This window comes from Anolis sagrei, chromosome 6 (assembly GCF_037176765.1).
Source record: "Anolis sagrei isolate rAnoSag1 chromosome 6, rAnoSag1.mat, whole genome shotgun sequence".
In the NCBI taxonomy this organism is placed as follows: domain Eukaryota; kingdom Metazoa; phylum Chordata; class Lepidosauria; order Squamata; family Dactyloidae; genus Anolis; species Anolis sagrei.
Window position 1 is genome coordinate 25331146 of NC_090026.1, and position 24432 is coordinate 25355577.

At 40.5% G+C, this 24432-nt stretch overlaps 1 protein-coding gene across 2 annotated transcripts in view; it reads left to right on the top strand.

Annotated features, from left to right (window-relative positions):
- The first annotated feature begins 1843 nt into the window (after positions 1-1843).
- Positions 1844-24432, top strand: part of LOC132779526 (mucin-5AC-like) — a 31941-nt gene continuing 9352 nt past the window's right edge. Inside the window, exons 1-12 of one of the 2 annotated variants that reach the window (XM_067469963.1) lie at positions 1844-1991; positions 4449-4802; positions 7349-7579; positions 10164-10253; positions 11261-11329; positions 11599-11826; positions 13571-13660; positions 14718-14819; positions 15216-15284; positions 18086-18310; positions 19259-19327; positions 21267-21353. In XM_067469963.1, the coding sequence (XP_067326064.1) occupies positions 4454-4802; positions 7349-7579; positions 10164-10253; positions 11261-11329; positions 11599-11826; positions 13571-13660; positions 14718-14819; positions 15216-15284; positions 18086-18310; positions 19259-19327; positions 21267-21353 (1609 nt within the window). In that variant the 5' untranslated portion in view covers positions 1844-1991; positions 4449-4453. The remainder of the gene's footprint in view (positions 1992-4448; positions 4803-7348; positions 7580-10163; positions 10254-11260; positions 11330-11598; positions 11827-13570; positions 13661-14717; positions 14820-15215; positions 15285-18085; positions 18311-19258; positions 19328-21266; positions 21354-24432) is intronic. The other variant, XM_067469964.1, reaches the window with a different exon arrangement.

Below are 24432 nucleotides of genomic sequence, written 5' to 3' on the forward strand. Positions count from 1 at the left end.
TCAAGGGCAGCCACACATAGAGTGCATTACAGTAATCCAATATGGAGGTGACCAAGGCATGGACCACCCCGGCCAAATCAACCTTTGTGAGGTACGGTTGCAGCTGGCGCACAAGTCTTAGCTGTGCAAAAGCCCTCCCGGACACCGCCGATGCCTGAGCCTCAAGCGTAAGTGATGAATCCAGGAGAACTCCCAAACTGCGGACCTGTGGCTTCGGGGGGTGGGGGGAGGGGGTGGGGTGTAACCCCGTCCAACACAGGTTGCCATCCTATACCCTGATCCGGTTTACGATTGACCAGGAGGACCTCTGTCTTGTCGGGATTGATCTTCATAGAATCAAAGAATCATAGAATTAAAGAGTTAGAAGAGACCTCATGGGCCATCCAGTCCAACCCCCTGCCAAGAAGCAGGAATGTTGCATTCAAATCACCCCTGACAGATGGCCATCCAGCCTCTGTTTAAAAGCTTCCAAAGAAGGAGCCTCCACCACACCCCAGGGCAGAGAGTTCTACTGCTGAACAGCTCGTACGGTCAGGAAGTTCTTCCTAATGTTCAAGTGGAATCTCCTTTCCAGTACTTTGAAGCCATTGTTCTGCATCCTAGTCTCCAAGGAAGCAGAAAACAAGCTTGCTCCCTCCTCCCTGTGGCTTCCTCTCACATATTTATACATGGCTATCATATCTCCTCTCATCCTTCTCTTCTTCAGGCTAAACATGCCCGGCTCCTTAAGCCGCTCCTCATAGGGCTTGTTCTCCAGACCCTTGATCATTTTAGTCGCCCTCCTCTGGACACATTCCAGCTTGTCAATATCTCTCTTGAATTGTGGTGCCCAGAATTGGACACAATATTCCAGGTGTGGTCTAACCAATGTGGAATAGAGGGGTAGCATGACTTCCCTAGATCTAGACACTATGTTCTATTGATGCAGGCCAAAATCCCATTGGCTTTTTTTGCCGCCACATCACATTGTTGGCTCAAGTTTAACTTCTTGTCCACGAGGACTCCAAGATCTTTTTCACACGTACTATTCTCGAGCCAGGCGTCACCCATTTTGTATCTTTGCATTTCGTTTTTCCTGCCAAAGTGGAGTATCTTGCATTTGTCACTGTTGAACTTCATTTTGTTAATTTTGGCCCATCTCTCTAATCTGTCAAGATCGTTTTGAATCCTGCTCCTGTCCTCTGGAGTATTGGCTATCCCTCCCAATTTGGTGTCGTCTGCAAACTTGATGATCATGCCTTCTAGCCCTTCATCTAAGTCATTAATAAAGACTGAAAAACTAATTGGAAAACTTCCCATTGAAAAACTAATAAGTTTATATTTGTTAAAATTGGTCTTCATTTTAATTATTTTATTGCTTTTATGTGTTTTTTTTTTGCACTACAACTAAGATATGTGCAGTGTGGATAGGAATTCATTCATTCTTTTTTTTTTTTTCAAATTATAATCTGGCCCTCCAAAAGTTTGGTTAAAAAGTCTGGTGTAATTAATCAAAGTGGTATCAACAGGCCAAGGAAGATAAGCTCTCGCCACGTCCTTGGCTGCATCTGCACGGTAGAACTGGTGCAATTTGACCCCACTTTAATGGCCATGGTTCAAAGGCTATAGTATCCTGGGATTGGTAAATTGCTGAGACAGCAGCACTCTGTGGCAGAGAAGGGGAAAACCCTTGGAAGTTAAAGTACTGCACAGTGCTTGAATCCTACAGCGTGGAGGCACCCCCTGAATTCAAAACACGGAAGCAAACCAAACAGGCCAGCGCTAGGACGCATGAGCACAACTGGAGCAACACACGCTTCCTTTGCAAAGTTTCGTTTCCCAAACAAAGGGGAAGCCCAGTCATGTGACTCTCCGCAGCAAGTCACGTGACGGAGACCAAGTAGATTCGAACGTGGAGCTTCCTCTGCCTCCAAGTGTGGAGCGAGTTGCTGGATTGTTGCTTCGCTGATAGGAGAAGATTGCTTGAAGCAGACGAGCATCACGTCTCCCTGGTTTGTCTTCCTCGGGATGGGCGTTAAGGGTTCCTGGAATGAATGAATGCATCTTGGCACCAGTTGACTTGCTGTGGCTCCATGCTGTGGAATCCTGGGAGTTGTAGTTTAGTACTCTTTGGCAGAGAAGGCTAAAGACTTGGTAAAACTAAACGCTCCACAATTCTGTAACATTGAGCCCAGGCAGTCAATGCTATGGAGTCCTGGGATTTGTAGTTTGGTGAGGCACCAGCACTCTTAGGCAGAGAAGGCTAAAGACTTGGTAAAACTAAAAGCCCCACAATTCTATAACATTGAGCCCTGGTAGCCAATGCTATAGAGTCCTGGGATTTGTAGTTTGGTGAGGCACCAGCACTGGCAGAGAAAGCTAAAGACCCTGGAAAGCTAAACGCCCCACAATTCTATAACATTGAGCCCTAGTAGCCAATGTTATAGTGTCCTGGGATTTATAGTTTGATGAGGCACCATCACTCTTTGGCAGAGAAGGCTAAGGACCTTGTAAAACTAAAAGCCCCACAATTCTATAATATTGAGCCCTAGCAGTCAGTGCTATGAACTTCTGGGATTTGTAGTTTGGTGAGGCACCAGCACTCTTTGGCAGAGAAAGCTAAAGACCTTGTAAAACTAAAAGCCCCACAATTCTATGACATTGAGCCCAGGCAGTCAATGCTATGGAGTCCTGGGATTTGTAGTTCCGTGAGGCACCAGCACTCTTTGGTAGGGAAAGCTAAAAACTTTGTAAAACTAAAAGCTCCATAATTCTACAAGTCCTGGGATTTGTAATTTGGTGAGGCACCAGCATTCTGGCAGAGAAAGCTAAAGTCCTTGGAAAACTACAAGTTACATGCTTCTATGGCATTGAGCCCTAGCAGTTAATGCTTTGCAGTTCTGGGGTTTGTAATTTGGCGAGGGCATGAGCACAGAGAAAGCTAAAACTATGGCCCCTTCCACACAGCTGTATAAAATCCACATTGAACTGGATTATGTGGCAGTGTGGACTCAGATAACCCAGTTCAAAGCAGATATTGTGGATTATCTGCCTCAATGTTCTGGGTTATATAGCTGTGTGGAAGGGCCCTATGACTCCTTGCCAGGCAAACCGCTTTACGGGGTCATGACAAGTCAGAAATGGCTCAAAGGCCCTTTCTACATTGCCATATAAAATCCAGAGTATCTGCTTTGAACTGGATTATATGGGAGTGTAGACTGATATAACCCCAGTTCAAAGCAGATCACGTGTTTTTACCCACTTTGATAAACTGGGTTATATGGCAGTGGAAAAGGGGCTGAAGATACACAACAACAAAGTCCTTACACCAAAATGCCACCTTCTGGCTTTCCAAAAGTAATCCTCATTTCCAAAAGTAATCCTCATTCAGCTAGGGAAGAGATTGTGGTGAAAACATGAGATTGTGCTGGCACACTGATTAGGAAATCAGATTTATCTGAAGTCAACAACTAAACAGCCAAGCGGTTAAACTGAATCAACTCCAGATGTTGTTTTGGCTGCTGGAATTTCTTTCAGGAAGGCTAGATAAAAAGGTCAAGGTTTTCCTCTGACATTAAGATCTCAACCTTGCATTTGAGAGAGACTTTACTTAGTTAGGAGATCCCTTGTCTGAGTAAGATTGTCCTCCAAGTGCGGAGTACTGGCAGTGGGTATGTAGATGACTGTGGAACCCTATTCTTGACCCGCATGTTCTCCCGCAGTGAGGGCATTGGTTTTCAGGTGGAAGGCGGTCCCGGTCGGGGTTGGAGAAGCTGCATTAATTAAGGATCAATGCAGTTTGACACCATTTTAACGACCAAGGTTCCATGCTATGAAATTCCGGGAGTTGTAGTTTTGTGAGACACCAGCAGTCTTTGGAAAACATTGTAAAAACTGGGTTGTTGTTGTGTTTTCCAGGCTGCATGGCCATGTTCTGGAAGCATTCTCTCCTGACGTTTCGCCTGCATCTTTGGCAGGCGAAACGTCAGGAGAGAATGCTTCTAGAACATGGCCATGCAGCCTGGAAAACACACAACAACCCAGTGATTCCAGCCATGAAAGCCTTTGAGAATACATTGTACAAACTGCACTCTATAATTCCATAACACCATGTCATGTCAGTGGTATGAAACTACATTAATTTTGCTGTGTAGATGCACCCATGGACCCCTAGTCTCCTCCATCTGGAGAAGTCAGAGTAAGTAGCAACAAGGGGATGAAACACCCACTGAATATAAAATGCTATAGCAAAGATATCCTATTTTCTGTGAGTGTCAAAAGTCACTCTGGACTAGGGACCTGTCTAAAGACAGGCTCTTAGCTCTCCGAGTTCTACTTTTGTTCCATTGTGGTGAACTTATTTATTCCCAAGCCTCAGAGATAGGGCATGTGAGGCAACATGAGGCAGAATGGGCATCTTCTAGCCACTGCACATGCATATGGTCTTTGATATATTCATCTTGTTTCAGGGCTAATGGCCTCGGAGGAAGGAGATGCCAATACCTTAAAACGCCGTGTAGTGGAACTACTGCTTCAGAACCCCCAAGGCATTGGGTTTGAGGATTTCTCTGGGGCCTTCCATCAGTTGCATGGCTATCACCCCCGTATCGCTCTTCATGGATATAATACACTAAAAAAGTTAGCGGCCGATATGGAGAATGCGGTGGTTGTGCAAAGGAATTCACATCAACAAGTTATGAAGATTGCAAAAGGCTTCCGTCTTGAACGTTGGTTGAAAGGAGAAAAAGAGAAAGAATTGCAAACGTCGAAAGGAGAAGTGGAGAACCTGAAGAGCGGTGAAGACCAAGTTCGAGACGGAAGAAGTAAATGCAGTCAAATTTGGATTCTGGCAGCTTAATTTAGTTGGACATGACAAAAATTGGCTCTTACAATGATATTGTACATGTTTTTCAGATGGTGTATCTACACTGTAGAACAATACAGTTTGACACCTCTTTAACTGTCATGATTTAATGCTATAGAATCCTGGAAGTTGTAGTTTGGAGAGGCACCAGTAATCTTTGGCAGAGAAGGCCAAAGCTCTCATTAAACTATAACTTCAATGATTCCATTGCAGTTAAGAGTGGTGTCAAACTGTATTAATTCTACAGTGTGGATGCACCCTGTAATAGTTTTCCATGTTAGATATTGCACATTGTTCCAGGTTAGGGTTGAGCTAAATTCTGTCCCATGGCTTGACACTCAAAACGGATCAAATGAAATAGGGGCAAATAACAAATGAGTTTTACCGGCGTAGAGTATTGCTCAGTCTTAGGTGGAGAACTTCATAGGAAGAACAGGGTCAAGAGTAAAACTTAAGGTGAAGGATATATTATCAGACCCTATTTCATAGCGAGCAATCTCAGCTGTTGTAATGCAACTCCCATTAGTTTTGGACACCACAGCCAGCAAGGAGTGATGATGGGAGATGTAGTCAAAATATTTGGAGGACCATAGCTGTCTACTCCTGTTTAAATCAAACAGGCTATTTTGAATTATTTTTGCCAGAGTACCGTATATACTCGAGTATAAGCTGACCCAAATATAAGCCAAGGCACCCGATTTTACCACAAAAAACTGGGAAAACGTATTGACTCGAGTATAAGCCGAGAGTGGGAAATGCAGCAGCTACTGGTAAATTTCAAAATAAAAATAGATAGCAATAAAATTACATTAATTAAGGCATCAGTAGGTTCAATTTTTTGAATATTTACATAAAACTATAATTTAAGATAAGACTGTCCAACTCTGATTACACCATTATTCTTTCTTCAATTTAAAGGTGCTTATGTATTCTTCCAATAATAATAAAGTAATAAATGTAATAATAAATATAATAATAATAAATAGAGTAAAAATAAATGTAATAATATTGGAGTAAAATAATAAATGTAATAATAACAAATAAATTTGATTTCAATTGATTTTAATTGCGTAATTGTGTGTTGTTAATGTTATTGCTTTGTTTTTTGAGTTATTTTGCTGTTGTTGTTGTTTTTACTATTGTATTTGGGCTTGGCCTCTTGTAAGCCGCACCGAGTCCTTCGGGAGATGGTAGCGGGGTACAAATAAAGGTTTATTATTATTATTAAATTAAAATAATAAATGTAATTTAAAAATAACAACAACAACACTGTAAAATAATAAATAACCGTTGACTCGAGTATAAGCTGAGTGGGAGTTTTTCAACCTAAAAAAAGGCTGAAAAACTGCTTATACTCAAGTATATAGGGCGAAACCACATAAAATCAAATTGCAGAGCACCTAGACATTAATAAAGTGCTTCTCCCATGATCCCTTGTTACAAGACAGGATTGTCAGGGCTCATGTAAATAAAAGACCCACAACAACTGACAGTTGATCTTTTCCTGTCATCTTTTCTCTCTTTCCTCAATAATACAATAAATGGACAGGGAAACTCTGACCCTCCAGATTTTGCTGTTTTCAGCTCCTCAAAGCTCTTGCTGGTTTGTCGTATACATCTGAGAATTGTAGTCCACAATACCTATTTTCCCATCACTGGAGAAACATGAACATACTGCATTTTGTTTTGCTACTGACAAGTGGCAGAACAAATTGCTGTAATGGAAAATAAAAAGATAATTTCTGTCAGTCACTCATGGGTCATGTACATTAAGGGAAAGGCATTGTTAGATAAGGTCTCTTTATCTATTGTATGTATGCAATATGGTTTTAACATGGCAGGATTCATAGTTGTATGCAGACAGTTGTCATTCTTGTTTTCAGAATAGTTCTCATGATTACCTAAATTACTGTCATCATAGTGCCTCACGTTTGACAGAGGAAAGAAGGAGAGGGCATACATTAGCATTACCATGCTAATGTATGCCCTCTCCTTCTTTCCTCTGTCAAACGTGAGACACTATATGCAACCATCATCTGGGTACATCTAGATTTAATGCAGTTCAATACCACTTTAACTATTGTGGCCCAATGCTATACATTCCTGGTATTTGTAACTTGCTGAGGAACTAGTCTTTTTTGGCCACCAGTGCTAAACACCTCATAAAACTGAAACTCACAGGATTCCACAGCAAGGGGCTGTGACAGTTAAAATGGTTTCAAGCTGCATTGATATGAGAGTGAAAATGCACCCCAAGAAAGGGATTTTTGGATATTGTTTGTGGATTAATTGGTGAGTTATATATCAGTAAGAGCTCCAGCAAGGTATATAAAATGTCTGTGGGCACTCCAGTTGTGATCTAAGCTAGGGAATAATTCATTCAAAATTCTTGGCAAAGCTCATGTGGGTACAAGTGTCATATTATGAACCATAATAACAAGCGGAATATTGAGTTGAAATCCACATTTGGAGGCATCTTGATTTATGACTTGTTCTGTTTTGTAGTTCTTACAGACGTCTTGGATTGGCTCATCAGCCTCCTAATGGAGTACAAATCAGGACTGAGAATGAGCTATATCGAGAAATTCATGCTATCCAAGCATGACGTGAACATGGAAAAGTTCAGCATTGCCCGAGGCTACAGGAACGTCGTAGAATTCTTGGAACATGAACTGCCAGATCTAATAATCAGATATCGAGAGAAAAGCTGTGAATATGTTGTACAGATTCCTGAAGGTACAGGATTGTAAAATAATATTGGATTCGGTAGTTGTAGGTTTTTCAGGCGATATGACCATGTTCTAGAAGCATTCTCTCCTCACATTTCACCTGCATCTATGGCAGGCATCCTCAGAGGTTGTGAGGATTATGTGGAAAGGAGGAGTTGGTGCAATGTAGCAATTAGAGTTTTGGACTGGGACTCCAGGAGATCACGGTTCGAATCCCCATTCAGCCATATAAACCTTTTAGGTCAGTGGTTCTCAACCTGGGGTCCCCAGATGTTTTTGGCCTACAACTCCCAGAAATCCCAGCCAGTTTACCAGCTGTTAGGATTTCTGGAAGTTGAAGGTCAAAAACATCTGGGGACCCCAGGTTGAGAACCACTGTTATAGGTGATCTTGGGCAACAACCTCTGAGATTCCAAGGAAGGGAATGGCAAACTTCTGGATGTGTCTTGCCAAGAAACCCCATGATAGGTTCACCACGAATCAGAATCAACCTGAAGGCACATAACCACAATTGTGGAGGCGAGGGGTTGGTTACAGTTTTCCAATAGCATTGAGATCATAACATTTTAAAGTTGTTATGACTTTGTTAGATCTTGTCAGCAGTGAAGTGGGATTTTTGTAGGTGATGTGATAATCAGCAATGCAATGTGGGTAGCTTTTCTTTACAGTAGGTTCTTGTGGGTTTTTTTGGGCTATAGGGCCATGTTCTAGAGGCATTTCTTCTCACGTTTTGCCTGCATCTATGGCAAGCATCCTCAGAGGTAGTGAGGTCTGTTGAAATTGGAACAATGGGTTTATATATCTGTGGAAAGGCTGAGGTGGGGCAAGGAGCTCTTCCCTGCTGGAGCTAGGTGTGAATGTTTCAACTGATCACCTTCATTAGCATTTGAAGGCCTGGCTGAGCCTGGGAAAATCCCCTGTTGAGAGGTGTTAAGATGTGCCTGGTTGTTTCCTCTCTGCTGTTTTGCTGTTGTAATTTTAGAGTTTTTTAATACTGGTAGCCAGAGTTTGTTCATTTTCATGGTCTCTTCCTTTCTGTTGAAATTGTCCACATGCTTATGGATTTCAATGGCTTCTCTGTGTAGTCTGACATGGTGGTTGTTGGAGTGGTTCAGCATTTCTGTGTTCTCAAATAATATGCTGTGTCCACACTGGTTCATCAGGTGCTCTGCTATGGCTGACTTCTCAGGTTGAAGTAGTCTGCAGTGTCTTTCATGTTCCTTGATTCGTGTTTGGGCGCTGCGTTTGGTGGTCCCTATGTAGACTTGTCCACAGCTGCATGGTATACGGTAGACTCCTGCAGAGGTGAGAGGATCCCTCTTGTCCTTTGCTGAACGTAGCATTTGTTGGATTTTCTTGGTGGGTTTGTAGATTGTTTCCTCATCAGCTTCCCTATGTGGTCAACAGCAAAACAGCAGAGAGGAAACAACCAGGCACATCTTAACATCTCTCAACAGGGGATTTTCCCAGGCTCAGGCAGAACTTCAAATGCTAATGAAGGTGATCAGTTGAAACATTCACACCTAGCTCCAGCAGGGAAGAGCTCCTTTCCCCACCCCAGCCATTCCACAGATATATAAACCCATTGTTCCAATTTCAACAGACCTCACTACCTCTGAGGATGCTTGCCATAGATGCAGGCGAAACGTGAGAAGAAATGCCTCTAGAACATGGCCCTATAGCCCGAAAAAACCCACAAGAACCTAGTGATTCCAGCCATGAAAGCCTTCGACAATACATTTTCTTACAGTATTTCTTTACTTCAGTTTTTACTCAGATATGTTATGAAAACTGGATCATCTCTGTAATCTAAGTTTTGCCAAAGGTTTTGTTGTTTACATACCTCTAAAAATAGTTTGTTCCTTTTGACCAGGACACAAAGTGTTGCATTGCAAATCTCCAGTAGATCTCAGAGATTGAGTTAATATTGTATCAATTGCTACAGAATCCGTCAAGTTCATGGATTGGCCACCTTAACGTTTCTATTAACTACTGAGAAGCAGAGATTGAGCAAGTTGAAAGACAATAGAGTCTCGCTTATCCAACATAAATGGGCCAGCAGAACGTTGGATAAGCAAAAATGTTGGATAATAAGGAAGGATTAAGGAAAAGCCTATTAAATGTCAAATTATGGTTTGATTTTACAAATCAAGCACCAAAACATCATGTTTTACAACAAATCGACAGAAAAAGCAGTTCAGTACACAGTAATGTTATGTAGCAATTACTGTATTTACAAATTTAGCCCCGAAACATTGCAATGTTTTGAAACAGCTGTGGATCCAGGTAGGAGGCAGACTGCGTTGGATAATACAGAACGTTGGATGAGCAAAGTCTGGATAATTGAAACTCTACTGTACTTGCTGAAAATGAATTGGTTTGTATAGACTCCCCAGCTGCAAATTTCTTTGTTTGCCATGCAGGCTAAAATATATCTTTATTATTTTAACCATTTAATAATGTTTATGAAGAGAGTGAAGATATTTTATTAAGGAGTCAACAGATACTATGAATCAAACAAGATTTCATTGTGTTCTGTGCAAGCAGACAGGTCTGTTTTGCACTATGTAACTCTTTGTAATTTTTGTCAGGTTTCTTTGTCTCAGATCTGTCTCTGGACTCGGATTTTTCTACAGGGAGCTTAGAATCCTCAACCGAGAATCTAACAAGAACAAACTCTGGTAAGATTGCCTTTGAGATTCTGGGTCACTTAGTAACTACTACCATATGTCCTGCAGTTGACCCATTTGGGGCATGATCGTTCTGGGAGGGTTTGAGGATTTAAATCTTACTGTGAAGTCAGAGTTACATTGGATTACTATTCTGAAAAATGTTTTTGGATTATGTGATTTTTAAGTAATGTTTTTAAGTGATAGTTTTAATTATGTGATTTTAAAGTGTATGTTGTTTTATTTTATATTGCCTTGGGTACTCGGTGATGCCCAGGCTATTTGAAAAAGGTATTGCTTGTTTTGGGGTGTTAGGTAATATCATTTATATTTATTTATTATTTAGTTATTAATCAATTTTATATACCGCCACTCCCCGACGGCTCGGAGTGGTTTACAATATACATATGCGATACGTTACATTTAAAATCAAAGAAAAATTTTGATCAGCAAGATTCAAATGTCAGCCTAAATAAATAAGTTTTACAAGCTACGAAAAGTAAGTCTCGGAGAGCTCATGTTTCCACTGGCAAGTTAATTAGTAAAACTATGTATTAGAAAAAAGCCAGTTTTTAATTTTTTTATAAATGCTCCTATTAGACAATGCATAAGGATGTGGGTGAACTACAATTTCCAAAACCATGGGTTAATCCTCCCCAAACCAGGCCTGTATGCACAGTTGGCCATGTTGCATCTGTGTGCCAAGGTTAGTCCAGATCCCAAGTTGATTGGATTCACTTTTCTCTGAATGTAGGTGAACTACAACTCCTATAAATCAAGGTCAATTTCCCCAAACCTGGTCATGGGGGTTCTGTGTGCCAAATATGATCCAGGTCCATTATCAAAGGGATCACAGTGTTTTGCCTTGATGCAAGGTGAATTACAACTTTAGGGTGAGAAGGGCGGGATATAAATGTGACAAATAAATAACATTGTTTGTACATTAGCATAATTGAGTTGTTCTGAAAATAGAGTTAGTTACAACTTTTACGAGATTCTTTTTTCTTTCTTTCTTACAGCTAGCTCTTTGTATTCCACCTGGAAAAGTGATCCAAACCATGTGAAAGAACCTACAAAACATCTCCTAGGTGAAACAGTTTGATGCTCTGAGTTGGGCTGTTGTGACTTGTGTATTTATAGAGCAGGAGTTGTTAGAGTTGCTTTTTTCAGAGACAGCTATCAAGATGAGGCTGTAAGCATGTTTTGAATTTTGCAATACAGTTGAAGGTGTATCCATTATTGGTTTCATTATAGCCAAGATTTTCTACCCACCCACTTCCCTCATAATCTTGAGTGTACTTTTTTCTTGATGGATACTCTAGATGTGAGTACTGAAGTTCAATGCTTTTTGTTACAGATTTTCTGGCTGCTTCAAAGCTAATTCAGGGTGTGCTCAAGCAGTTCCCTTGTGGTATCAAAGTAACTAAGCTAAAAAGTATCCTCAAAAAGAGATGCAAGTTTGACTTCACGACATTTCGCACACAGCAAGGATACCCAGATGTGTTGTCCTGCCTGAAGGATATCCCTGAGCTGCTCCTCCTGAACACAAATAAGCTTCGGAATTGTGTCGTCCGCCTTCAGCCACGTAGGGCAAAGACTGTCATATTGTTTCTGTGTCCCCCAATCCCTTTGTGTTTATGGATTACCAAGCTTCATTGTGAGCGTGGTCAAGGCTGTATAGACTTTATCTTCCTGGTTAGCAGATGAGCACTAATAAGTTAAGTGAGATTTTGCCATGAGTGGGTGGGATTTTGGTATTCAATGTGGTAATACACAATCCCATATGGCTGGTTTTTCTTATAGTATTTCCCTTTTTAAAACCTTGACTTGGAGGTAGCATGCCATCTGTATCTAATTATAATCTATGTTTACCAAAACTTGTCAAAGGTGTTGTTTTTGAAATAATTTGCTTCATATGATTACTATAAGTAGTGTCGAGTAGTTTCCTGAGATTATGAGTGACCATCTTATTGATTGCTACACAATTAGTGGAAAGTCACAATATTATCTTGAGAGGATTGGCCACTTTAATGTTGGCACTCCCCCTCTGTAGTACTCTCTGTTAAGTACTCTATTGAAAAGCAGATACTGTTCCATTTGAATATATATATGTTATGCAGACATTTTCTATCTGTTAGCTGTTATGTTTTCTGTGTTGTTTTGAAATATATCTTCCTTCATTGTTTCAAATTTTTCATAATAGGTTGTCGAAGGCTTACATATCTGGAGTCACTGGGTTGCTGTGAGTTTTTTGGGCTGTATGATCATGTTTCAGCAGCATCCTTTCCTGTTGTTTTGCTTGCATCTGTGGCTGTCATTTTCAGAGGTCTGTTGGAAGTGAGGCAAGTGGACTGTACATATATCTATAGAATGTCCAGGGTGGGAAAAAAGAATCCTTGTCTGTTTAAAGCAAATGTTAATGTTGCAATTAGCAAGCTTGATTTGCAATTGAGTAACCATGAAGTTGCAAAATCAATTAGTGAGGGTATTTGCATAGAGTGGGCTTTGTTGTCGGGAGGCATCCTTTGCTTGGGAGGTGTTAACTGGCACTTGATTGTTTGATGCCTGGAGCTCCCCTGTGAGTGCTGTTCTTTATTTACTGTCTTGATTCTGGTGTTTTTAAATACTGGTAACCATGAAAATGAACAAAATCTGGTTACCAGTATTAAAAAACACCACAATCAATAAAGCACATCACTCTCAAACAAGGGAACTCCAGACAGTAAACAATCAAGTGCCAGTTAACACCTCCCAAACGAAGGATTCCTCCAGGCAACAACAGCCAGGCTAGCTCCATGAAGATATCCTCACTGATTGACTTTGTAGCTGCAAGGCTACTCAGTGCTAATCAAGCTTGGCTAATTGCAACATTCACACTTGGTTCAAACAGACGAGAGCTTTCTTTCTTTCTTTCTTTCTTTCTTTCTTTCTTTCTTTCACCCTGGACATTCCATAGACAGATATATATTATAAAAATATAATATAATATAATATAATATAATATAATATAATATAATATAATATATACACTCCACTTGCCTCACTTCCAACAGACCTCTGAAGATGCCGGCCACAAATGCAGGTGAAATGTCAGGAGAGAATGCTGCTGGAACATGACATGAATGCTGCTGGATACAGGCCGAAAAACACACAGCCACCCACTGTTTCATAAAGGTTATGATGTAAGCCACTGAAGAGATTTCATTACGGAGTCAACAGATACTACAGATGAAATAAGCCAGCTATAAGGCCTCCTGAAAAACATTTCAATGTGCTCTGTGTAAGCAGTAAGGTGTGTTTCACAGTATGTAATTTGGTATTTTTGTTAGGTCCCTTTGGCTCAGATCTGTCTCTGGACTCGGATTTTTCTGGATGCAGCTCTCACTCTGAACCCCGTGGTCAAACAACAACACATTCTGGTAAGATTGCCTTTGAGTTTCTGGGTCACATAGTAAATATGTCATGCAGTTGACCCATTCAGTGCATACTACATCTGGGAGGTTTTGAGGTATTACATCACATGGTGCATGCAAAGTTACACTGGGTTGCTTTTCCAAAGTGCCAGTCAATTCCCAAGTTGTCAATTAGAATTATGATTGAAATTTTGAGAGAAGAATATTGGCTCCAACCTGCCTTTCTTCTCCTACTACAAAGTTTTGACTAGAAGACGTATCAAGAGAAGGGTGCCAGATGAAGTATCTGCCAGTGGGTTGCTCTGGACTGTGCAAGCTTTGGTAGAGTAAATAAAGGCCACTTCATTATCTGTCAAATAAACACTGATTACTCTTAAATGCTATTAGAGGAAATAAATGCAGAAAGGCACAGTGCATTAGCCATAGTAGTCCATAATTTGCTGTGTATGTGATGAGAACTACCAACTCTTGTGGTTGAAGCTTTTCCTGTCATGGAGCAGGAGGCTCAAATCAAGATAGATGACATGGATGCAAATAGATTTCTCTGTTGCAGATGGGAGTTCTTGTTTAGTAAAGAAGGAGTTCTCTCTTTCAATGGGGTTTAACAAGAAAGAAGACAGATGACATGTGTTGTCGAAGGTTTTCATGACCAGAATCACTGGGTTGCTGCGGGTTTTCTGGACTGTATGGCCATGTTCCAGAAGCATTCTCTTCTGACATTTTGCCCACATCTATGGCAGGCATGCTCACAACCCTTGAGGAGGCCTGCCATAGATGTGGGCAAAACGTCAGGAGAGAATGCTTCTGGAACATGGCCATACAGTCCAGAAAACTCGCAGCAACCCAACGATGACGTGTACTGCAGTTACAATGGGAGATGACCTATGGCTGGTATTTTCTCAGAACTGACATCTTGTTTGCCGCAACATAAAATCTTTCCACTGATGGGAGAGTGAACATACTTATTATATCTCAGGGGATGCCAGGCCACTTTCCTCTTATCTTCCAAGACTCACTACAACAATGGCTTTATCTGAACCATGCTGTATTGGCTCTGTTTCAGTCCGGTCTCTGGAAGGTACCTCCAGCTTTACTCCTCTTGATACTAGTTTCTCTGTTGGCCACATAAATGCTCAGCCTGAGAAACCGACAGCAACAAAATCAGGTAAGGTTGCCTGAGATATTTTTCTATAACACATTAGTTCACATGTTCTTCTTGCTAAGTCAGAAGAGCATCAAACTTTCTTGTGACTTGCCACCTTTCCTCAGAAGGAAGGAAGAGCTTTGCTGAAAAAGGAGAAGTTGAGTTCCCCTCTATGTTTTGGACTTCTGGATGAGATTGTCCAAGGGTAACCATAAGCCTCATTTCATGACTGTCATATGTAGCTTTGAATAAAAGTCTACCTTTCACCCATTTTGTTGAGATCCTTTCATTCTCTACTAGAAAAAAGCTCACTGATTCTCATACCTCCATTTCCAGTTATATTCAAGTGTAATTGAGTTATTTTGAAAAATAAGATTGGTGACAGTTTTTACAGGAATCCTTTTTTGTTTCTTACAGCTGTCTCTTTGCCTTCTACCAGTGTGAGTGTGCCGAATCATGTGAAAGAACCTACAAACCAGGCCCTAGGTATAGCAGTGTGATGCTCTCATTTATGGTGTTATGGTTTGTGTACGGGATGGGAATTGTTCATTGCTTTTAGTACTTGTTTTAGAAAACTCCCAGCAAGAGACTATAGACATGTTTCAAATGTTTCAGTATTTTTGTCAAACTTGTAGTGCTTGAAGGCGTATCTATTATTTATTTATTTACTTTATTTGTATACCGTTTTTCCCAGCCCTCAGGCAACTCAAAGCGGTGAACAACATCGATACAAAACATCAGGAGACAAGTATAGGGCAATTAAAAACAATTGTAACATAAATAATTAAACATCAGTATAACAATCATTAGCGCCTCAACAGTATAATCAGAATCCAGTCTCATCATCCATTATTCCATATTGCTATGTTCAATTACACTGTTTAATCAAATGCTTGTTCGAACAGCTAGGTCTTCACTTTCCTCCAAAATGCCAGCAGGGAGCTGCCGAGGGGCCACCATTGAGAAGGCCCTGTCTCTTGTCCCCGCCAAGTGCGCCTGTGATGCAGGCGGGACAGAGAGCAGGGCCTCCCCAGATGATCTTAGTGTCCTAGTCAGTTCATAGGAGGAGATGCATTTGGACAGTAAGTAGGGCCAGAACCGTTTAGGGCTTTATAGGCTAACGCCAGCACTTTGAATTGTGCCCGGTAGCAAACTGGCAGCCAGTGGAGCTGGCGCAACAGAGGAGTTGTATGCTCCCTGAGTGCCGCTCCTGTTGGCAACCTGGCTGCCGAACGCTGGACCATTTGAAGCTTCCGAGCAGTCTTCAAAGGCAACTCCACATAGAGAGCATTGTAGTAGTCTATACGGGATGTAACCAGAGCGTGGACTACCGTGGCCAAGTCAGACTTCCCAAGGTACGGGCGCAGCTGGCGCACAAGCTTTAACTGTGTGAATGCTCCCCTGGTCACCGCTGAAACCTGGTGTTCCAGGCTCAGTGGTTCCTTTTTCAACAAACATTTCTAGTTGCTTTTCCTGCAGTAATCTTGAGTGTATTACTTGAAGCTGTAGATATGAGTACTGAAGTTCAATGTTTTTTTTTTTTTTTTTACATTACAACTATATCAGCTGCTATTTTATTACGGAATCAACAGATACTATAAATCAAATAAGGCCACATGAAATAGCAAGAGTAAATTGTTTAAGCTGAGCAATTTGATCCTGGCTGGTTTTATGGAAATCATAGATGGATTCATAATATCTACTTCACTTTTCAGGTGAAAGAGAAGTTTTAGGTCAGTCTTTCTCAACCTGCGGGTCTCTGGATGTTTTGGCCTTCAACTCCCAGAAATTCTAACAGCTGGTAAACTGGCTGGGATTTCTGGGAGTTGTAGGCTACAACACCTGGGGATACACAGGTGCTCAAAACTCAATTGTAAATTGCCTCTTTTAGCCACTCAACCAAACATTATACAAACTCCCAACATTTTAGCCTTTTCCTTGTCCAACAGACCACTTACTGTATAAAGTCTAAACATGCCTAAACCTTAAACTGGCGTTATTGAGCCGGGCATTTTTTAAATTTTATGTAGTCTTATAGTATATAAGCATTTAAATCATTTCGATTACACAGCCTGACAGCTCTGATGGACTGGATGAGGGCCAACAAGCTGAGGCTTAATTCAGACAAGACAGAGATCCTCCTGGTCAGTCGTGAAGCCGATCAGATATATGGTGGCAACCTGTGCTCCATATGGTTACAATCCCCCTGAGGACTCAGGTCTATAGTCTCAGGATCCTCCTGGACTGACCATCAACACTTGAGGCTCAGGTGTCAGCGGTGGCCGGGAGGGCCTTTGCACAGTTAAAACTTGCGCCAGCTGCGCACATACTTTGAAAAGCCTGACTTGGCTACAGTTGTCCATACCTTAGTTACATACAGAATGGACTACTGTAATGCACTCTACATGGGGCTGCCTTTGAAAATGGTTCGGAAACTGAAGCTAGTGCAAAGGTCGGCTGCCAGATTACTAACTGGATCTAGCTACAGGGAACATACCACCTCCCTGCTGGAGCAACTACACTGGCTTTCGACAAGTTTCCGGCCTCTATTCAGGTGCAGGTGATTACCTATAAAGCCTTATATGATTCAGATCCAGCTTATCATCATGACCACATCTCTTTCTACATTCTGGCGCAGGCTCTGAGGAGGTGCAGGGGAGGCCTTTCTCTCGGTCCCACCTCTGACTCAAGTGCGGTTGGTGGGGACAAGAGAGAAGGCCTTCTTGATGGTGGCCCTCTGGCTCTGGAATACCCCCCCTCCAAAAGAGATTAGGTTAGCCCCCACCCTTTAATCCTTCTGTTTCAACCTCAAAAATGGATGTTCAGACAGGCCTTTGACTTTTAGTAGGCTGAATGGGCCCATATGAAGCTGACACTTGGCATCTTGTGAATTGATGGCAGTTAGTTTTATCTACAGTTATTTTAAATTTGTATTATTTTGATTTTATGCTACATGTGTTGATGGGGGTTGTTGTTACAATTTTATGTGTCTTGTTTTATGCTTTTGTACCATTTTTACCTGTTTGTTATATGTGCCTTGTGGCCCGCTCCGAGTCCCTTCGGGGAGATAATGGTGGGATATAAATAAAGTTTATTAATGTTTTTAAAAATACACTTGCATGAAGTGATATCTATCATATTGAGGATTTTAAAATATGAGATTCTTCCCTTTTGTTACCCATGAACTGGACTGTTGTGGCCATATCTGGGTTGTTTGTTTCACAGGATTATCTTTGATTGCTTTTCTGAAATTTACATCTGTATGTTTTTTCCCTTTGCTCTGATAGCATTACCAGAAGTTTTGGCATTAGTCAATAACATCCTCACCATGTACGTGTCCGGTCTGAGAATTCACAAACTTCAAGAAATCCTGATGACCACAAACAGCTTTGACCTTGAGAAATTCAGCATTAGCCAAGGCTACAAAGACTCACTGGAATTTTTGCAGCGCCAAATGAATCATGTATCGTACTTTAAACGAAAGGAAAGATGCAACTGTGTTATTAAACTTGGTAATGTTCAGATTGTCAACTGCTGGGTTCCACTGTGTTGATAGGCAGGCTATCAAACAGAATGAATTTCAGTTCAGGTTTCAAGTGTCCACTAGAGAGGAAATGGATCAAGTGACAGCACCCAGTGTCTTCCAGCTTTTTTTATTATAACCTGAGACCTTTGGTTTAAAAGGCAATTATATTTGGTCCATCACTCTGCTATTACTGTAGTTCCTGTCTGTCTAAAACACAAGTACAGAATTGGCATAAGGGAATGTCTGGTTTTTGTGTTTGTTGTGAATCGTGGCTTATTTTGGAGCGACATGCCAGAAAGCCCAGTTGACAACAAGCTGAAGAAAAAGAATCTGGGTGACCACGAAAAGAATGGTTGGACTATATGCTCAAATATGAATCTCACTCAGCATCTCTTCCAATTCACTGTGGCTCATTTCTTTTCACAGATACTGTTTATTTCATTTACATAGGGCAAATTTGGCTATATATGTGATATATTGTTGGCCTTCCACATCCGTGGATTCTACATACGAAGCTGAAAATATTTTTAAAGGAAAAAATATCCCTCCCAAATAAAAAAATCAAACTTTTATTTTACCATTTTATAAAATTATTTTTATTAATTATTTTTATAAATTATAAATTTATAAATTATTTATTATAAATTTATAAATTATTATAAATTTATAAATTATTATAAAATTATTAATTATTTTACTGTGCCACCTGAGGATCCACTCATTTTGATATCTCTCAGAGATCCTAGAAACAACCCTAGTGGACATCAAGGGTTTGCTGTACTCTTAAGAGTTAGACCCAATAATCAACAGTGTTTTTAACTGATTTGCAATGGACAAAATTCTATTTGGATGGTGTTGCATGTGAGTGACTCTGGCTTGAAATGATTACTCAAATTTCAGAATCAGTAATGACTTTTCTTTTGGTATAACTCAGGTAAAAAGACAATAAAGGCAAAAAAGAAGCAGTCTCAAACACATCCTCAAAATGGGACAGCCGAAAAGAGTAAGTTGTCTGTCAGAAATGTCTGCTACAGTAGAATTTGTTCTGTCGTGGTTTTTGTATGCCTTCCAGTGTTGGTGGAATTTCCATCTAAGGCTTAGGACACCAGTATATTTGGTAACCCATTTCTTCATTCTTGCAACATCTATCATTAGTTTGCTACCGAGCACAATTCAAGGTGCTGGCTGTAGCCTATAAAGCCCTAAATGTTTCCAGCCCAGCTTACGTGTCCGAACGTATCTTTCCCTATGAACCATCTCGGAGATCATCCGGGGAGGGCCTGCTCTCGGTCCCACCTCTTTCTTAGGTGCAACTGGTGGGAACGAGAGAAGGGGCCTTCTCAGTGGTGGCCTCTTGGCTGTGGAATTCTCTCCCCAGTGATATTAGATCAGCCCTCTCCCTCCTGGCCTTCAGAAAGATAGTGAAAATTTGAAAACAGCTCTGGGATCAAGCCTTCAGACAAGACCTATAGTGCAATAAACGAATTGGAATTGTGTGCATTGACTACTGGAATGACCTGGATTATGTTTGTGGATAGCATGGTTCTATAATGGCTGTTACATTTTAAACATGTTTTAATGTATTTCAGTTTTGTTCTTAATGTAATTTAAGTGTTTATTTTTAATTGTACATGATTGGTAAGGCATTGAATTGTTGCCTATCTGTAATCTGCCTTGCATTCCGTTAGGGTGGAGAAAGGTAGGACATAAATATAGTAAATAATAGGGCTGGGCGGTTTTATTATTTATTTATTTATTTACTGCATTTGTTGACCGCCGTTCTCAGCCCTAGGGTGACTCACGGCGGTGTACAACATATAAAAACAGTTTACAATAAAGCAATAGCACAACGAAATATCAACATAACTATCAATAATACAACAACAATATAATTACAGGTTTCGTTTCGTAATTTCGTAATTCGTTAAAAATTCGTTATTTTTTTTATAACGAAGTGATTTTGAACCAATCAGGAGCATCTAAAAAACGAAAAGAATTTTTCAATTCGTTTCGTAATTGCTTCGTATTCGTTTCTTATTCGTTTCGAAATCGTTTCGAAATCGTTTCATTATTATTTCCGCATGTCTAGGGCAAGTTTTATAGCTGTTTGTTTAATCAGTGAAAAAAAATTATAAATATCACACCAACAGTCAACAACAGAGGGAGAGGGAAGCTTCAAAAGTTCCCCCTGTCCCATATGGAGGTTTTTTAGCGTATTGCGCAGTCGCGTCCGCCATTAACGAATCGATTCGTATTCGTTTCGAAATTGTTTCGTAATTGTTTCGTAATTTACGAAATTTCGTAAATATCGAACATTTTTAAAGAAAAATTTCGGAATTCTTTTAAATATCGAAACTCAAAAAACCCCAAAAAACGAATCGAGTTTAGAAACAAATTTTTCCGTGGTTGCCCAGCCCTAGTAAATAAATAAATGAATTTATTTCCTCACAGTCTCAGTTTTCTAGAATTTTCTGCGTCAGTCCAATTTTTCTCTACAGCATGCACGGGCAGCATATGCTCCTCTCCATGCTATTAGATTACATTTTCCATAATCCTCCATCATTGGCTGTGCTAAAACCACTTGGGAGTTGGAGAACACCTGCATTTGAAAGACAATGTGTTCCCCACTCCTGTTCTGTGCCTATCCTTGACTGTATTGATTGATTCCCTCTCCATGTTTACCCTATCTACCTCTGTTTTCCTTATCTATCTCTGAGTCCTGTCCCCCCCAGGGGGGGGGGGGGTTAAAAAGGGCAGGGTAAAAATGCTGTAAATAAATAAATAAAATAAATAAAAATATCTTCCTCAATTTCCATCAGGTTAGCTTAGCGTCCTTGTTAATGCACAGATATTTCCACTGTTTACTGTTTTGTATAATTAGATCAGCCAAATGTTGATCCCAGCTAATGGGGCTTTTTTCCCTGTTCCTCTCTCCTTGTTAGATCCTTCTGTTGCTTCTGTTCCCTCTGTGATGAATGCCCCTATGCCACCATCAACAAAACCAGTGGAGCCAGCTTATTCACAATCGGGTAAATACCTTTCTAATTGTTATACATGTAGAGGGAGCAGCAAAGGAAAGTGATAGATAAGACAAATGAAACCTTTTGAGTTGGTTTGTAAAGATTCACTAGTTAACATAGCATAGCTGGTAAATCAGCCAGGTGCTCTTCTCGCTAGCAAGGAAGCCTTGTAGTTACTCTTAACTCTTACGGAGATCTTCAAAAGATCATGCAAATGCAAAATTGTCCTATTCTAAGTCAGGACAGGACAACCTTTGTCTGGGAGTTGCTCTTCACAGTTTCTGATTCTCTCATAAACCTGTCTAGAGATCCCTAATTATTATTGCTGCACTTCCGTCCATATACTGATCGAAACTGATGTAGATGAGGGTAGTCTGATACCATAACCAGGGATCCTGTGTCCTATAGATGTTATTTAAATAGTTTTATTGTATAAGCCAAGGCACAAAATGCGGCAAATACTACCCTCAGAGCGAACAGGAAACAAAAGACGCCAAACAAAGGCCATCATTTTGCTCACACAAAGACCAAAAACAATGTGAATTCTCGATAATTGTAAATGCATTATTTTGAGGAGTGTCAAATTAGCACTTTGAGTCTCCATGACAGTTGATGGCAATTTTATCTATATTTCCCTTTCTGATCTTTCCTTGCAGCCAAAGCAAAAAGGGCCACTTGATATGTTACATATAAAGTCGTTCAGCAAAAAACCGAACCGTTCTACAAAAGAGATCACATTTTTGTTTATCAGCAAGCGTTTCAAATATCCCTCAGTTCTTGTGGGGTTTTTTGAGCTATATGGCCATGTTCTAGAGGCATTTCTCCTGATGTTTCGCCTGCATTTATGGCAAGTATCCTCAGAGGTGAGGTCTGCTGGAACTGGGAAAAAAGGGGTCTCTGCCCCGGAGTGTGGTGGAGGCTCCTTCTTTGGAAGCTTTTAAGCAGAGGCTGGATGGCCATTTGTCAGGGGTGATTTGAAGGCAATATTCCTGCTTCCTGGCAGGGGGTTGTACTGGATGGCCCATGAGGTCTCTTCCAACTCTTTGATTCTATGATTCTATATATCTGTGGAATGACCAGGGTGAGACAAAGGACTTTTGTAAGTTGGGCTAGGTGTGAATCTTTCAACTGACCACCTTGATTAGCATACAATGGGCTGACTGTGCCTGGAGCAAACTCTTCTTGAAAGGTGATTAGATGACCCTGCCTGTTTTTCTCTCTGCTGTTTTTGCTGTTGCAATTTTAGAATTTTTTAATACTGGTAGCCAGATTTTGTTCATTTTCATGGTTTCTTCCTTTCTGTTGAAATTGTCCACATGTTTGTGGATTTCAATGGCTTCTCTGTGTAGTCTGACATGGTGGTTGTGAGAGTGGTCCAGCATTTTTGTGTTCTCAAATAAAATGCTGTGTCCAGGTTGGTTCATCAGGTGCTCTGCTATGGCTGATTTCTCTGCTTGGAGTAGCCTGCAGTGCCTTTCATGTTCCTTGATTTGTGTTTGGGCCTTGCTGCGTTTGGTGGTCCCTATGTAGACTTGTCCACAGCTGCATGGTATACGGTAGACTCCTGCAGAGGTGAGAGGATCCCTCTTGTCCTTTGCTGAACGTAGCATTTGTTGGATTTTCTTGGTGGGTTTGTAGATTGTTTGTATGTTGTGTTTCCTCATCAGCTTCCCTATGTGGTCAGTGGTTCCCTTGATGTATGGCAGGAACACTTTTCCTCTGGGTGGATCTTCATCTTGACTCTCGTGGCTTGTTCTTGGTCTTGCAGCTCTTCTGATGTCTGAGGTGGAGTGTCCTTCAAGAAGGATATTCAAGAAGAGTTTGCTCCAGGCACAGTCAGCCCATTGTATGCTAATCAAGGTGGTCAGTTGAAAGATTCACACCTAGCCCAACTTACAAAAGCCCTTTGTCTCACCCTGGTCATTCCACAGATATATAAACCCCTTTTTCCCCAGTTCCAGCAGACCTCACCTCTGAGGATGCTTGCCATAGATGCAGGCGAAACGTCAGGAGAAATACCTCTAGAACATGGCCATATAGCCCGAAAAAACCCACAAGAACTGAGTGATTCCAGCCATGAAAGCCTTCGACAATACGTTTCAAATATCTTTGTATACACTATACAAAGTCACTATACTTTTTATAGTGTATAGCATCACTATTCAAAGGGCAGTTTAACATACAGTGCACAGTGTCTTCCACCTGACATTGGCTATAGATGCATAGTCTGTTTTCCAATGGCGCATTATGATAACAACCGTCTTAACACTGCAGTGGACATTACTTGGAATTGTAGTTCAGTAAAGGCAGTTCTTTAGGAATATAATAATAATGAGTACAGGTGGTCCAGTGGTCATCAGCACACTGGGTGCCGTGCCAAAAGATCTCAACCAGCATTTGGAAACAATAAACATTGATAAAATCACGATCTGCCAATTGCAAAAGGCCACCTTACTTGGATCTGCGTGCATTATTCGAAAATACATCACACAGTCCTAGACACTTGGGAAGTGTTTGACTTGTGATTTTGTGATATGAAATCCAGCATATAGATCTCGTTTGCTGTGACATACTGTGTTTTGTGTCAGTAAAACAACAACAACAACAATAACAACAACAACTTTATTTCTAGACCGTCCTCTCTCCCTAAGTGACTCAGGGTGGTTTACATATACAAAAAAGGCAAACATTTAATGCCTCAGATGAATATTAGCATGTCAAAAAATAATACATGGTAATAACAGTGAACTTACAACGAAGAATTAACCATCGAAATAAAAAATATATAAAAGAACAATCCAATAAGGCATCGTAGACAAAAACATGAGTAAACATTGTAACATATACGATAAAAAGAATTAAGATACAGTTACATTAAAAATGGCTAGCGCCAGTATTCATTTAAGATATATTAAGATATTAAATATTAAGATATTCAAGATCTAGTATATCTTGGCAACCATATAATACAAGTGGGATTAGTCAAAAATCGCATACATTTAATCAGATATCTTGCTCGAAATTTTCAGTTTTCAAAAAGGGAAATCATGGGGAGAATTTTAAGTTTCTTTTTGATTGCAGATTCCTT